At 37.4% G+C, this 17,739-nt stretch overlaps 1 protein-coding gene across 1 annotated transcript; it reads right to left on the bottom strand.

Moving 5' to 3' along the window:
* Positions 1 to 12,683: 12,683 nt before the first annotated feature.
* Positions 12,684 to 13,177, bottom strand: LOC122055132 (probable beta-1,4-xylosyltransferase IRX14H). Its single transcript, XM_042616517.1, has 2 exons — positions 12,847 to 13,177; positions 12,684 to 12,802 (listed from the first exon to the last, which is right to left on the bottom strand). The coding sequence occupies exons 1-2, from the start codon at positions 13,175 to 13,177 to the stop codon at positions 12,684 to 12,686; spliced, it is 450 nt and encodes a 149-aa protein (XP_042472451.1).
* Between the last annotated feature and the right edge of the window lie 4,562 nt (positions 13,178 to 17,739).

Below are 17,739 nucleotides of genomic sequence, written 5' to 3'. Positions count from 1 at the left end.
GTCTAAAGCTTCCTCGTAATGAGAATTAGAAAATTGGAGCTTGTTCATAAACTGGTCCGAAGAGAATCTTAAGGCTCTGATACCAAATATTTTTTTTTACTCTGTTTTCTTTTCTTGCTTGTTTTCCAGTGAGCCTCACCTGTTGAGGATCTCACCTTCAATCAGTGCCCCGGCTTATGCGTAAGACTTTGGGTTTATACCCTTCTTACTTAGCCAGCACAGGTCTTATATGATTTAGCCATTCAAAACCTAGAACCAATTTAATCATTCAAAACCTAGAACATCCATACTTTAAAGGCTACTATTCACTTGATGAGGCTTTTACAACAGCCAGAGCCCATCTAGGACCACATTTCTTTATGAGTACAACTCTGCAAACAACACCAATACAAGCTACTAGCCCTGATACAAATACTTTTACTTATGCTCAAGTTGTGCAACATACTCCTGAGAATAGCCTGGCAGAACCTTCAACAGAACACACCAATACTCCTATCAGACCAGAGTACCTAACTTTGGCTCAACTTCATCTGAGATGCGCCTGGCAGGTTTCCCAAATACTATTCCTGAGGATATTCATACTTATGTTCGCAGTCTGACTGAAAAATCTACTTTACAAACGTTTATAGAATTATGTGAAGCCCTAAAAGCTTTTCACAAAACACCTCCTGAAGGAATGACTATTGTATATGAAGCTGAGTTCAGCCCAAAACTTAAATGCCAGAAGAAAGGACCACCTTGCATAGAATCAGATAAATATGGATGTCAATGCCAGCTTCTCTATGCTTTCAGAAGAGCTAACATGGATTATGAATCCTACATTACTACGGCTTACAAAGGGAGACAAATTACCCCTTTTACTCTTCTTGATTACGACCTTTTACATAAATTATGGATTAATGACCCAGATTCTGTTAAAGATTTCCCAAAGAAACTTGGTACTGTTATTTCTACTACTTTGGAAGAAGAAGAAACGTTTGTAGTATGCACATTTAATAGTACTCCTCCAGAATGACTGGATCTCAAGATAGAGCCAGCCCGACATTTAGTAAAAATTGACGTAAATGAAGTTGGCGGTTACCAAGCCGAGTTACATGACTATCCTACAGATCCAGACTGTGATTGGGAAGCTCCTCCCTCCTTTTCAGACCGACTCAAACACTGGAGAGCTTCAGTCCAAGGGACGCATTGGGGCTGGGACAGACTTGAAGATCCTGATACCTATCTCCTGGTTGGCGAATCATTCACTGAAAAAATTTATTGGCCAAAAGATATGGGTACCAGATTTTTCCCTTTTCACTTTACTACACAACATACTACCCTGTTTCAACATTACCAGAAGAAGACAGAGAGAATGAGTAACAAGAGGTTAGCAAGTTCTGCCCTTTCAGCTAGAGCCTATCGAGCTGCCTTAGCCAGACACAGAGCACCAAATCAAGCTTCCAGCTCACAAGCACCATCTTTAGACTCAACAGGAGAAGACAACATTGATAATATGATGGACAGCTAAGAATGACAACCACCATACTCAACAGCGCCACCACTACTCAACAGTGTCACCACTCACCAATGTCTCCATTAAAACCAATACTACTTTCCACCTGTCTCTTTTGCAGATGCCTTTCTTTCACCCTAAACAACACCTTCCTTCCACCTGTCTTACTTTCCAAGATGCTTTCCTTCCCTCCTAAGCAAATGTTTCCTTCCTCCCGAAGACATCTCTTGCCTATAAAAGGCCATCTTCCTCTGCCTCCCAAGGCATTCCCCTAAGCACAACCTTCTCTCACTCTTACCCTCCTCAATCTCTTGCAACTCCCTTTCCAGCTCTCTTCTTTTCTCTCTGTAAGTATGTAAAATATGTCAATTTCAGTATGTAATTTTCAGTATGTAATGTCTTTTAAAAATTTCGGTCTCAGTATGTAAAAACTATGTAATTATTAGTTTGCTGAGTCTAATCCCTTGTAAAATTCCTCCACTACATAAATCTATGCTTGTTTTATAATGAATTGAGTTCTGTCTTGGTTCTTTTCCTCAGTCCTTATCTCAGTAACCAACAGGTGAACAGTAACTGTATCAGGAATAACCAAAAATCATATAAGATCTGTGCTGGATAAGTAAGAAGGGTATAAACCCAAAGTCTTACGCATAAGTCGGGGCACCGATTGAAGGTGAGATCCTAAATAGGTGAGGCTTACTGGAAAACAAGCAAGAAAAGAAAGCAGAGTAAAAAAAAAAAGGTATAAATTACAACATCATTATATTTACCTGCAACATTATATTACTATGGTGATCTACTTAATTTCTATAATTCACTACTATTGTATTTTTTTTACTATTTACTGTTTACTATCTAGTATTTACTTTTTACTATTATTAACTTTTTACTATCTACTGTCTATTTACTTTTGTTACTGTTTACTTTTGTTACAGTTTACTATCTACTGTCTATTTACTTTTGTTACTGTTTTGTTTACTTTTGTTACTGTTTTGTTTACTGTTTACTATTAACAGTATGTAAAAACTATGTAATTATTAGTTTGGTGAGTGTAATCCCTTGTAAAAATCCTCCACTACATAAATCTATGCTTATTTTATAATGAATTGAGTTCTGTCTTGGTTCTTTTCCTCAGTCCTTATCTCAGTAACTAACAGGTGAACAGGAATTGTATCAGGAATAACCAAAAATCATATAAGACCTGTGCTGGCTAAGTAAGAAGGGTATAAACCCAAAGTCTTACGCATAAGCCGGGGCATAATTTCTGTAATTCACTACTATTGTATTTTTTTACTATTTACTGTTTACTATATACTATTTACTTTTTACTGTTATTAACTTTTTACTATCTACTGTCTGTTTACTTTTGTTACTGTCTACTGTTTACTTTTGTTACTGTTCACTATCTACTGTTTACTTTTGTTACAGTTTACTATCTACTGTCTATTTACTTTTGTTACTATTTTGTTTACTTTTGTTAATGTTTCGTTTACTGTTTACTATCTGTAAAAAAAAAAAAATTTGGTATCATAGTAAACAGTAAACAAAATAATAACAAAAGTAAACAAAACAGTAACAAAAGTAAACAGACAGTAGATAGTAAACTGTAACAAAAATAAACAGTAGATAGTAAATAGTAACAAAAGTAAACAGTAGACAGTAACAAAAGTAAACAGACAGTAGATAGTAAAAAGTTAATAACAGTAAAAAGTAAATAGTATATAGTAAACCGCAAATAGTAAAAAAAATACAATAGTAGTGAATTACAGAAATTAAGTAGATCACCATAGTAATATAATGTTGCAGGTAAATATAATGATGTTGTAATTTTTACTCTCTTTTTTTTTGCTTTCTTTTCTTGCTTGTTTTCTAGTGAGCCTCACCTGTTCAGGATCTCACCTTCAATCAGTGCCCCGGCTTATGCATAAGACTTTGGGTTTATACCCTTCTTACTTAGCCAGCACAGGTCTTATATGATTTTTGGTTATTCCTGATACAGTTACTGTTCACCTGTTGGTTACTGAGATAAGGACTGAGGAAAAGAACCAAGACAGAACTCAATTCATTATAAAACAAGCATAGATTTATGTAGTGGAGGAATTTTACAAGGGATTAGACTCAGCAAACTAATAATTACATAGTTTTTACATACTGAGACCGAAATTTTTAAAAGACATTACATACTGAAATTGACATATTTTACATACTTACAGGGAGAAAAGAAGAGAGCTGGAATGGGAGTTCCAAGAGCTTGAGAAGGGTAAGAGTGAGAGAAGGTTGTGCTTAGGGGAATGCCTTGGGAGGCAGAGGAAGATGACCTTTTATAGGCAAGAGATGTCTTCGGGAGGAAGGAAACATTTGCTTAGGAGGGAAGGAAAGCATCTTGGAAAGTAAGACAGGTGGAAGGAAGGTGTTGTTTAGGGTGAAAGGAAGGCATCTGCAAAAGAGACAGGTGGAAAGTAGTATTGGTTTTAGTGGAGACATTGGTGAGTGGTGGCACTGTTGAGTAGTGGTGCCGCTGTTGAGTATGGTGGTTGTCATTCTTAGCTGTCCATCATATTATCAATGTTGTCTTCTCCGGTTGAGCCTAAAGATGGTGCTTGTGAGCTGGAAGCTTGATTTGGTGCTCTGTGTCTAGCTAAGGCAGCTCGATAGGCTCTAGCTGAAAGGGCAGAACGTGCTAACCTCTTGTTACTCATTCTCTCTGTCTTCTTCTGGTAATGTTGAAACAGGGTAGTATGTTGTGTAGTAAAATGAAAAGGGAAAAATCTGGTACCCATATCTTTTGGCCAATAAATTTTTTCAGTGAATGATTCGCCAACCAGGAGATAGGTATCAGGATCTTCAAGTCTGTCCCAGCCCTAATACGTCCCTTGGACTGAAGCTCTCCAGTGTTTGAGTTGGTCTGAAAAGAAGGGAGGAGCTTCCCAATCACAGTCTGGGTCTGTAGGATAGTCATGTAACTCGGCTTGGTAACCGCCAACATCATTTAGGTCAATTTTTACTAATTGTCGGGCTAGCTCTATCTTGAGATCCAGCTATTCTGGAGGAGTACTATCAAATGTGAATACTACAAACGTTTCTTCTTCTTCCAAAGCAGTAGAAATAACAGTACCAAGTTTCTTTGAGAAATCTTTAACAGAATCTGGGTCATGAATCCATAATTTATGTAAATGGCCGTAATCAAGTAGAGTAAAAGGGGTAATTTGTCTCCCTTTGTAAACCGTAGTAATGTAGAATTCATAATCCATGTTAGCTCTTCTGAAAGCATAGAGAAGCTGGCATTGACATCCATATTTATCTGATTCTATACAAGGTGGTCCTTTCTTCTAGCATTTAAGTTTCGGGCTGAACTCAGCTTCATATACAATAGTCATTCCTTCAGGAGGTGTTTTGTGAAAAGCTTTTAGGGCTTCACAGAATTCTATAAACGTTTGTAAAGTAGATTTTTCAGCCAGACTGCGAACATAAGTATGAATATCCTCAGGAATAGTATTTGGGAAACCTGCCAGGTGCATCTCAGATGCTCTTTGTAAAGCTGTAGCCTTATTTTGTTCTTTAAGTTGAGCCAAAGTTAGGTACTCTGGTCTGATAGTAGTATTGGTGTGTTCTGTTGAAGGTTCTGCCAGGCTATTCTCAGGAGTATGTTGCACAACTTGAGCATAAGTAAAAGTATTTGTATCAGGGCTAGTAGCTTGTATTGGTGTTGTTTGCAGAGTTGTACTCCCAAAGAAATGTGGTCCTAGATGGGCTCTGGCTGCTGTAAAAGCCTCATCAAGTGAATAGTAGCCTTTAAAGTATGGATGTTCTAGGTTTTGAATGGCTAAATTGGTTTCTTCCCATGTAGAGTATACCCCTGCCTGGGGTCCTGAAAAGACCACGTAACAGGAAAATTTTTTTCCTGCTGGTTTCTGGATAGTGGTAAGAAAGTAGTTGGAAAGAGCATTTATTACTGTGATTTTATGTCCAGAGCTTCCTGGAAGTGTAGGGATATGCCAAATATTGTCAATATGATAATTTTGGATGTGGTCAAGTCTGTCTCTTCTAACAAAGTGAAAATGATCTTCTGGTTGTGTAAAAAGTTGTAAATCTTGAGTGCCAAAACGCATGGTTTTGGTGGAAAAAGTACGAACTTTCCTTGGTCTGTCCATCCTGTAAGGATTGAAAATGTTAATGTAACAATCTTGATAATGTATTTGCTAAAGAATTATTAACCCCTTTAATATGTTCCCATTGTATCTTATGTCTTTTATTGATTATGGTATCTGTAAATTTTAACCAACGCTTTGTACTGAGGCCTTTTCTGACTGTTTTAGTTTGTTGACCATATTTGACTATGGCTTCACAGTCTGTTCTAATAAGGATTTCTGGTTTGTTACAAATAAATAGTCTAAAAGCTTCTAAGCAGTAAATAATAGCTAAAATTTCATAATCTAATGATGTTAAGTGTCCTTTTTCATGGTATTTTCCAGAGGCATAACGACATAAAGCTTCTGATGATTTAGGTTCATATTTGGAAGTTTTGCGATATAAGATACCACCCCAACCAGTCTCACAACCATCTGTTTCAATAATTAAATAATCTAAGTCAAGAGGTAAAGTTAACTTAGGGATAGTTTTAACCAGTGTTTGATTTGCTGAACTAAAGAAATATCTTGTTGGTTAAAATATTTTTGTCCTGTCAAAGATGTCTTATTGTATAATGGTTCACTAATTTTTCCTATATCTTTTAGATAGGGTCTTGCATAATTTAGAAGACCTAGAAAAGCTCTTAAATTTTTAGTGTCTTCCATTTTGTCTAGAAAGGCCAGAATCTTAGCTGAAATATGAGGTTGTAAAGTGATTTGTCCTTGGCCTATTTCAGCCCCTAAGAATTCAACATGTGTAACAGCTAGTTTCATTTTCTTTCGTGAAATAATCAAACCATGTTTTTCAAATAGATTGAAGATTGTGTCTAAATGAGCATAGTGTTCTTGTTTAGTTTTGGAAAAAACTAAGATATCGTCTATGTAGACACAGGTGAAGTGAGCAACATTTGTAAAAATATCATCCATTTTTCGTTGAAATATTTGAGGAGCTGTTTTAAGACCAAAAGGCATAACAAGCCACTCAAAGTGGCCCTCAGGACAGGAAAAAGTTATCCATTCTATTGAGTCTGGGTGCATCCGTACCTGCCAGAATCCTGATTTCATATCGAACTTTGAGTACCATTTAGAATGTTGAATTTTATTCAGAAGTTGGTCTTTATCTGGTATTTTGTAGCCATCTTCCTGCAGTTATCATTTAGTCTTTTGTAATTAAATACCATTCGGGATTGACCTCGTTTTTGTTCAGCTCCTTTATTTACTATAAAAGCTGGGCTTCTATGTCTAGAGGTAGATCGTTGAATGGCTCCTAAGTGTAGTAATTGTTGAATATGTATTTTGCATTCTTCAGTTTCCCAGTTTGTGTATCTTAAGTCTTGGGACTTAATAGTTAGATCAGGGTTAATGATTGCTAATTTACAATAAATTTTATCTCTTTCCCATTATTTGGTTGGGTTGTCGCCAATAATCTCTAATTTTTCAAGTCGAGATATAAGAGAGTCTATATCTGGCTGATGGGGGTTAATAGTTTGAAGCAATTGTTTAGGGAGAAGTAGATCATTAGGAATATCCCAGGAGGAAAGATCATTTAAAGGGCTTGTCCAGCCAAGTAAGTCTAGTTTTCCTGATATTCAGAAAAGGCAAGGTCACAGGATGACATCTGTTTACATGTCCCTTTTATAGTACACTGGCTAGTATTGTCCTTAGACTGGGTTCGGGTTTCTGTTGAAGCTGTTAAAGGCTTAACTACCGAGGGGTAGTCTGAGACAATAGGTGCAACTATTGGATTAGAGAAGAATAGAGCATAATCTTTTATAAGTAAAAAGGCCCTGTCTGGTGATATAAGAAAATTTAGTCCTAGGATAAGGTGGATATTCTGATGTAGTAACGGTTTAACCCATAATTTGGAGAGAGTTTGGGGAGTACTATAGGTGCCACAATTATTATAAAATTTTATATGTATGTTTGTGACAAATTGGGTACTAGTAAGTTGCTGGCCATCAAATTGTGTACTAATTAAAGGTTGTGATGAAGTTTTAATCAAATTTTTAGGTAAAATAGACAGAAGTGTAGCCTCATCTATAGTTGAATTAGTGGTCCACTATCTAATAAAGCTTGTAATGTAAATTCATGGCCATGTATATTTACTAAGCATTTTACCCTAACATCAAGAGTTTTATTTGTATTACAAATACTAGGGGTTTTTATAAAAACCATATCAGTGTTTGGTGACTCTGTTATTTGTAAACTTTTACCCTTGTTTGATGGTAACGACTCCTGTGATATTAGTTCTTCTATTTGGTTTGTTATTATATCCACATGAGTTTCTAGTTGGTTTATTCTGGTTTCTAATGTTGATACTCTTGTTTCTAAAAGTATATTTCTAGTACTACTTTTAGTGGACTGTGTTATTGGGATTAGAACATTAAAATAACTCTGAAGACACAAATTACAGGCATGTTTCTTGCAGGTTATACAGGTACCTCTTTTATCAATAGCTGGATAATAACTACACAAATAGCAGGGTATATTATCTGTTCCTGTTTTTAATTTCCAATCATATGTACAATTAGAGTCACCTGAGTTTGTATTTAGTTGTGTGAGCGTTAAGTTGGTATCCATGAAAGGAGAGTCATTCCATAATTCTGGTTCTAAGTTTATTGAATTGTAATCAAAGTCTGTGTAGTATGGGTGTTGTAGAAAGTAATTTACTAAGCTATTATCGGAAGAGGGGGGAATTTCTTCCATATCATCTACAGAAATAATAAAATAGATAGAAGATGTGTCTAAGACATCTGATTGAATTTATACTAAATCTAAATTTGTACAGGTAACTAATTTAGCTTCTCTAGTGTATAAGTTTTTCTTATTTGGGCAGGCAGACGACAAATATCCTGGTTCATTACAAGCAAAACAAGTAATAGTATTAGCATATGTTTTCTTTGGTTTATATTTTCTGACATGTTTTTTTTATTTAAATATGATTTCTTTTCTCTGCTTTTCCTAACATAATATGTTTTTCTTGGCCAAACATTTTTAGTTTTAGCAGATTGTGTAGTTGCTTTAGTATTTCGATAATGCTTTTGTTTTTGTTTAAGTGTCATTGAACCATACTGTTGGGGGGTATATATTATTTGACTACAAAACCCATATTGCTGATTTTTAAGTTGTTTTTGAATATGGATATAAGTACATTTTTCTTTTAATACAGAAATTATGTGTTGTATACGTATTCCTATATTGTCATATTGTGGTGCTATTTTCATGTCTGTCCAGGCCTTGTGTATTTTCTTTCCTAATTCCCCTGGAAGTTTACTAAATAGTCGTTCTCCTAATTCCGGGTTATAGTAATTTCCTGATACTGCTGTTAAGCAAGAAAGTCATTGCAAAAAGGTTTAATCCAATTCCAATTAAAAAGTTGTAATTGTTCTAAATCTCTCATAGCCTCTTTTTGTCTAATATCTAATCCTGTATTAGCGTCTCTTGCTGTAAAAAGTCTGTGGATAGTATAACAAAAATTAAGTATATTATTACCTTGTGATGCAATCCTAGCTATTTCTTCAGGGTGAGTAGTTTTATAAGATTCCCATGCTGCTCTAGCTACGTCACCTAAATAATTTTCTCCTACTCTTATCATGGCTTCACCAGATTCTATATCTAATTCATGTTTTTCCTGGTAGTCTCTTTTGACAGAGACTATCCATTGTTCTAAATAAGTGTCATACATTTGTAGGTCGTCACATTCTCCTATATTAAGTAACACCGAATTCTTTCCAAAGTATGTAATTTCTGGTGGTCTTCTTTTCCCTATAGTTCTTAACAAAGGATTATTGTTGGTATAAGAGTGAATTTGTGTTCTTGGAGGATGCCCTTCTCCATAATCCATAGTTCTCATAGAACTTTCTGGGTATCTTACCTGTAAAGGTTGTGGTGTATTAGTAGCACTAGATTCTACGGGATTCATTAAAGCAACATTGGAAAAGTAGTCTTTCTTTTTAGCTATAATATTATGGTCCTCATCAAAATATAACATCCAATCTTCGTCTATCTTATGATGCAGTATGTCAAAAGTTTCTAATTCTGTAAGATCTTCTTGTGTAAAATAATTAGCTATTTCAAATGGAAGGTAGACGTATTCATTTAAATCATCATAAAATAGGAATATATATATATATATATATATATATATATGAGTTTTGTTAAAATACAGACCTGGCCATGCGGACTCATTCGCGATCTACAAAATTTGATTTTTTTAATATTTTTTTATTTTTTAAATATAAGTTTTTTTTTTTGTGTTTGTTCGTTCTCGCCACTGCTCACCGCGACTCCTCGCCCCCCGGCCATCCGCTCACCGCGCCTGCCGACCATCTGCCCACCGCCGACGGCCTCCGGCCACCTGGACCCACCCACACTATAGCCCAGGGGGTGAACCCGTCGGGGATCACCGCATGGATTCCGGCCTCACCCTGCAGCGCGCCACCCTGTTCCTCCTCCGCCTCCCTCCCGATCGCCTTCCTCTGGTTCAACGCCTGCACCATCCTCCTCCGATGTGGGCAGGACGTGGAGATTGCGACGACAGCGCGGGTGTTCGTTGCGGTAGCCTCGCCGGATCTCCTGCTCCTATCCTTACTACACCCGCTCCGCGTCTTCCTCTGCTCCTAGAACATCACCCTCCCAGTCACCTACTGCTCCTCCTTCTGCGCCGTGCTCCATGGCCGGCTCACGTACCTTCTCGCCGTTCGCCTTCGCCTCGGCATAGCTGGCGTGGCGGCAGCCATGGTGTGGACCAACCTCAACCTCCTTGTTTGCCTCCTCCTCTTCCTCCTCTCTGGCGTATGCCGCGATACGTGTCCCGGCGGTGGAGGCGGCTTCCTCTCCGGCAAATGCTTCTGCGGGTGGCCAGCGCTGCTCCGCCTTGCGGCGCCATCTTGCGTCTCCGTCTGCCTAGAATGGTGGTGGTGGGCAGGCGACCGGATTCCGCCGGTGATCACGCCGGCGGTGGGCAGATGGCCGGCGGCAGGGCGGGTGGCGGGCACGCGACGAGGCACGGTGAACTGCTTCTCGGCGAAACGAGAACGAACGAAGCAAAAGGAAAAAAAACAAAGAAGAAAGAGAAAAAATTTTATAAAAAAATAATAAGACAATGACATGGCATTTAGTCCATAGCAATCCGTAAATAATGGTCCGCAGCATATCCGCACTTTTTTTTTCAATTATTTTTTTTAAATTTTAATTAAAAAAATCAATATTTGTTTATATAAATCCTTAATACATAAATATATCCCTTAAACATATTACAATACTACATAAGTACTTAAATTTATTTTATTTTTAATTTTTCTTTTTACTAAACATTATAACCCAATTAGAAAACCTGAACCCTAGGGGTAAAATCTTTAAAAAAAAAAAATAGCTTACAAATTATAACCCAATTGAGAAACATCAATCCTAAAAATAAAATCTTAAAAAAATATTTTAATTATTTTTTTAATTCAAAATTTTAAAAATAATTAAAATAAAAAAAACTGATATCCTGCGCGACGCGCACAGTTGCGCACTGTGGCGTCGCGTAGGATATCAGATTCGTATATATATATATATATATATAGATATTTTGTTTTTAAAATTTTACCTTTAGGGTTCAGGCTTTCAAATTGGGTTATAGTATTTAGTAAAAAGAAAAATTAAAAATGAAATAAATTTAAGTATTTAGGAAATATTGTAATGTGTTTAGGTGATATGTTTATGGATTAGGGATTTATATAAGAAAATATTGATTTTTTTAATTTAAAATTAAAAAAAATAATACATATCGTTTGTTATTTTTTATTATTATTTTTTAAAATTTTGAATATCGTATGTTATTTTTTATTATTTTTTTAAATTTTGAATTTAAAAAGTTAATTAAAATATTTTTTAAAATTTTGTTTTAGGGTTCATGGTTCCTAATTGGGTTATAATTTTCAAACTATTTTTTAAAAAGATTTTACCTCTAGGGTTTAAACTTTCAGTTGGATTATACTGTTTAGTAAAAAGAAAAATTAAAAATAAAATAAATTTAAATATTTTTAAGAGTATTGTAACATGTTTTATATATTTATATATTAATATTTATCTAAGAAAATATTAATTTTTTTAATTCAAAATTGAAAAAAGGATAATTAAAAAAAACTGATATGCTTTGCGCGTACAGTCGCATATTGTGCGACGCGCTTTTATATATACTAATGTGATTATGCACATGCGTTGCGTGTGTAATATAATAATATATAAATTATTTGGGTCTTTGAAAATATGAATTGTTTGGATTTTCTAGTATCACCCTTATAAACCAAGAATTAATTATTTAGGTAAGATTCGTTTGTAATGCTAGAGAATCCCAGCAACGGGCTTCCCTATGTAAAAAATTATTTTAATTTAATATTATACTTGTCTTAGTAAAAAAACTAAAAAAAGTATATTTTTTAACATCGTCGGCCTAAAATATTTATAGAAGTTTCTTTGATCATAGTGTTGTCAATTTTAAGATATGAGACTAAAGAGAACTATATTTTTTTATATAAAACAACCAGAGAAAATTAATAATGAGAAAAATTTATAATAATACGTTGTAGCTGAGTCTCGAACTCTAGATCACTGATTGTTTCGCTTGTGGAATTACTAATAAACCTTGGAATTAGTTTTAGTGTAAATAGAAAAAAGGACATTAACGTAAATACATTTTAGGCTTCACTAAAATTAGTTAGTAAAGGGGGGAGATTTTTAATAAAATAGTAATATATATATATATATATATATATATATATATGAGTATTGATATTATGCGCTCCCTCTTTTGCGCTCCTGTGCGCGTCCAAACCAGGTGGATTTTTTTTTTTTTTCAAAATCTCATATTTTCACACCACGTCATTTGATTTTTTCCTTTTCTTTTCTAAAACTTAACTTTTCCTCGCCTCGCCTCTGTGTTTCCCGCGACGCCGTGCTCTACGATAGGGCACGAGCATGAGGGAATGGCCAAGACTGGTGAGGTGGAGCGTCTGTAAGGTGCAGACATAGGTGGGCGTGACTACGAGCAGCGGCCGAGGACTCTTGACGCCATACTAGAGCCGCTGCTCGCGATGAACGCTCTGGATGATCTCGTGCGCCCGCAGCACCTCGGCGAGTTCTGAGTGCGGCCACGACCGGATGCGAATGCCATGCTTGCCGACGACGACGTGGCCTTGCGTCCGGTTCTGCGGCGGGAGGTGAGCAGCCGGAGTGAGCGAGGGCAGATGGGAGATGGTGACGGTCTTGGTTCGGGTGGTGGGGGTCGTCGTAGTGGTGGTAGTGGTGGTCGTGGTCGTCGTCGTTGTGGTGAGGAGGAAGGGGGTGGAGTTGAGGGTGGAGGTGGAGAAAGGAGGAGGACGGCCACACGGGAGAAACGGAAGCCAAGGGCAAGGCTAACGAAGCAGCAGAAGGCGTGGAGGATGAACCAGAACATGGAGGAAGGTCCTCGGGGCTCGGCATCGGCGAGGGAGAGGGGGAGGGCGGCGTCGGGCGAAGGCGGCGAAGAGTGGCGGTAGGTGGCGAAGCGGCGATTGGCTTGGCTCTGCATCTTGATCTCTCCTTCGGCGTCGCGGGAAACACATAGGCGAGGCGAGGAAAAGTTAAGTTTTAGAAAAGAAAAGGAAAAAATCAAATGACGTGGTGTGAAAATATGAGATTTTGAAAAAAAAAAAAAATTTCACCTGGCTTTGACGCGCACAGGAGCCGCGCATAATATCAATACTCATATATATATATATATATATATATATATATATATATATATATAAATGCAAAATAACACGACTAATAAAAGTTTTTTTTTTTTATGTTCATGAACGTGCCAACAGAATTAACTGCCAAAATATATTTAAAATTTCTAAAATAATATTTTAAATTTATTCATTCATTTGTTTACTTAAAAAATTACGCTCTTTCATTTTAAAAATCCAATCTATTTGCGTAAGCAAGAGCCTGGCTTTTTTCATGTGTTGCTCTTTAATTTCTTTTATTGTTTACTTGAAAAATCATTCTCTTTCATTAAGTAAAAAACTAATTAATTTAATTGCCTAAGAAAGCACAAACATAAAAGGTATGTATCAAAAGTGAATAATTTATCAAGCAAAACTTATAGTTATATCAAAGTAATTCCATTTTGTTTTGGAAAATGATTTTTTTTTCTTCTTAAAATTTTAATTGAAAAACAAATTATTAAAATAAAATTGATTTAAGACATAACCTTTTGAGATTGAAAGTTTTTCTTTAATTCTTAAAATTTTCAGTTTGATTGCAAAGAAAAAATATAGTTAATTAATCAAACAAAAAGAGCATGCACCTGATTGAAGATTTCTATTTAATTATGGGCAACTTGTGATGGTTTCTAGTTTGATTCTTCAGAAAAAAAAAATTTCCCTGAAATATAGCTATTAAAATCTTAATCACTAACATCACCAAATGAGAAATTTGTCAATACAAAAAATAGAATAAAAAGCTATTTGAATAATGGTAGAGGTGAAGTTTGAGGGTTGTAGTTCAAGAGCCGTAGAAAAAATTTAAACCTGTTCTTTTATCTTGAACTTGATGTAATATCCATAAAGTCAATAACTCATGTTATGAATTGGATCACAAAAAAACTCATTTAGAGTTCTAACTATTGGAGATGTTTCAATCAGTGTTCATATTATTGATATGATATATTGGGATTGATGCGGAAAGTAATGGGATCCCCAAAGGTGATGGAAGCAGAAGTCAAAATCAAAAGGAATTCAACGAAGTGGAGATTCAATTGAGCATCCCATCGAACACCGACCGGGTGCTTTATGCCCATCCCTGGTTGGATCCCATCGACCGAGTGATTTTCGATTGTCATCGGTCGGCACTACAAAAATACCAATTATTAAGGTCAGATTTTATCGACGTCCGTCACTATTAGTGACAAATACTTTATGTCCGTCGCTATTAGCGACGGATATTTTATATCCGTCGCTTTTCGCGACGGCTAACCATCCATCACTAATATTCCGTCCCTATTAGCGATTGAATTAAAAAATCTATCGCTATCTAGTCGCATTTTAATTTATTACCTATATACAGCGATGAATTGTTTATTTATTACTCGTCGCTAATAGCGATGGGGTAGAATTCCGTTGTTATATATAGGTAATATAATATATAGATGATTATTGGCGACAGAATATTTAATTTCATCACTATTAGCGACAGACAATTTATTTTCAATCGCTAAATTAGGTTGAAATTAGGGTTCATGATCATGATTTCTACTTGCACGTGTTAGATATATAATTTATTAGAATTAATTGTTTATAGCCTTGAGGGAAATTTAGGGGGCGTTTGATTTGTGTTTTCCACGCTGTTTTCTGTTATTATTTTCTGAGAAAATGGAAAACGTGTTTGGTTTGCGTTTTCCATGTTCATTTTTAAGAAAATGAGAGAACGTTTTCTAAGAAAACGAAAAACGCGGAAAACTCATTTTCTAAAAAATGAAAAACACTCGTTTTTCAGAAAATGAAAATGAAAATGGGGCAAACCAAACGCACCCTTAGTGTTTTACCTTTTCAGTTTAGGGTTTAAATTTTTTTCTTGTAATTAACTATATAAAGTCTTGTACTCTTTATTTCTCAATCAATTTTGGATTCAATAATATGATTAGTTTTTTCTTTCTCTTAATTTCTACATGGTATCAGAGCGGTTCTCTTTCTCTAACCTAATTTTTTCTACCGCCCCCTATTATTGCTTCATGTTTTCGCTGTCGTCTCCTACTGCTGTTGTTGATTTCGGTGCTGACATCTATTTTCAATCCTGCTGCTGTTAATTTCGGCGCCAACACCTATCCTACTGATTTCGGCGCCAATGACGCCTTATCCAACCGATTTTGACACCGACGATGCCCTATCCTACCGATTTCGGTGCCGATGTTATTTTCTACCAATTTGGCACCGAGGTCCTGTTAGTTAGAGCCTCAGAGCTAATCATATGATGATTGTTGTATGGACTCGATGTATCATATTCCTATATATTTATAAAGGTATTTTCTTTATGGTTATTATACTTGTATTGGTGCCAAATAACTAAGTATAATAGCGTCCTTGAGTAGAAGGTTCTTATTGTTGGTGCAATATTCACTAGGTCAATGTTGACATGGTTGACTAAGCTTGAGTTGGCTCAAGCTTGAGTCTTGTTGTTTGGGTTTCGATGTTTGACAATATATGGAAACAATACTTGAAGATTACAGGTGCAATTGTTTCATGTGGGGAGATTATGAAAGACAGTCAAGTAGGTCAAGGTTGACTGGATACTGTTAGGATCGTTCGTACTCGGCTAGAGAGGGGGGTGTGAATAGCCGCCCCAAATTCTCGCGTTCTTCCTACAGTTAGGGTTAGTCGCAGCGGAAATACAAGGAAGAAACTAAGGAGAAGAAAAACAAACCGATGTAACGAGGTTCGGAGATAAACTCCTACTCCTCGGCGTGTCCGTAAGGTGGACGAAGCCTACCAATCCGTCGGTGGATGAGTCCCCGGAGAACCGGCTAAATATGAGCTCCTTATGGGTGGAGAAACCTCGCCACAACTACTTCTTGCAACAGCAAGATAAGGAGTACAAATACAAGAGAAGCAAGAAGTAAATACACAGCAAATGTAAGTAACCCTTGCCTTCTTGTCGACTGTTGAAGAAGCAACAGCTTCTCAGACGCCAACCACAGCAGCAGCTCAGTCGGAGTCCCAGCCGAAGGAAGAAGCTCACGCGAAGCTTCGAAGAAGAGCTCAACAAAGCTCAAGCACCGTAACAGCAGCTCAGTAGCAGAAGAGAAGAGGAAGAAGCAGAGTACAGAAGATGCCCTTGTCTCCTTTATACCGCGAAGAAGAAACAATGAAGAAACTAGCCGCTGTGTTGCAACGGCTAGAACTCGATCGGTCTGGACCGATCAGTTCGCCGATCGGTCCCGCATCGACATCGCGTACGTAAACATTCTGCGATTCGACGGTCGCGGACCGATCAAAGACCGGATCGGTCCACGCATCGATCCCAACTCTTGGCTTTGAAGCTCTTCCTTCCGCGACATCGCCTCGACGGCCGCCACGACCGATCGGAAGCTCCCGATCGGTCCACGCACCGATCAGCGCCTTCGCTGCCATCGATCACCCGATCGGTCCGCAGATCGACGATACCGATCAGAGCACATCGATCGGTTCACGATCGGTCACTGCATCGATCAGATAACTAGTGACTTGGTTTTTGCCCAAACCAAGTCCCAAGCCTTCCAAACCAACATTCGGTCAACCTCGACCTGTTGGTACTTCATTCCTAGCATCTGGTCACTCCCTTGACCTGCTAGAATTCCCCGTCAAGTGTCCGGTCAATCCCTTTGACCTACTTGGACTTTTCTCAACACCAGATATCCGATCATCCCGATCCATCCGGATTTTCCTCGCCCGCTTCACTCACCTGCACTTTCACCGCTTCACTCACCAGATTTCCACACGCCTAACATCCCGCTTAGACTTTCTCACCGCTCGCTTCACTCACCAGGACTTTCCAACTGCCTAACATCCCAGTTAAGACTTTCCACTGCCTTGCTTCACTCACCAGGACTTTCCACACTGCCTAACATCCCAGTTTGGACTTTCCCACTGCCTGGCTTCACTTACCAGGACTTTCCACCTGCCTAACATCCCAGTTAGGACTTTCCCTCGTGCCAAGCTCCCTGCTTGGACTTCTCCGTGCCAAGTCTCCATACTTGGACTTTTCCAGCCAAGTCTCCATACTTGGACTTTTCCGTGCCAAGTCTCCACACTTGAACTTTTCTGCTTGGACTTTTCCAGTGCCCAGTTCCCTGCTTGGACTTTTCCGTTGCCAAGTCTCCATACTTGGACTCTTTCCCGAATCAGGTCAACCAGGTCAACCTTGACCTACGGTTGCACCAATAATCTTCCTAAGTCAAACATCAAAATACAACTCGAGTCAGGTCAACTCGAGTCAGGTCAACCAGGTCAACCTTGACCTAAGGTTGCACCAACAATCTCCCCCTTTTTGATGTTTGACAAAACTATAATCAAGTTAGGTTAATCCGATAATCTAACTTAGGTTTCCCAATGTTCTTCAATGTTCTTCCCT

This window comes from Zingiber officinale, chromosome 3B (genome assembly GCF_018446385.1).
Source record: "Zingiber officinale cultivar Zhangliang chromosome 3B, Zo_v1.1, whole genome shotgun sequence".
NCBI classification, from domain to species: domain Eukaryota; kingdom Viridiplantae; phylum Streptophyta; class Magnoliopsida; order Zingiberales; family Zingiberaceae; genus Zingiber; species Zingiber officinale.
This window is presented reverse-complemented; position numbering and strand designations above follow the sequence as displayed.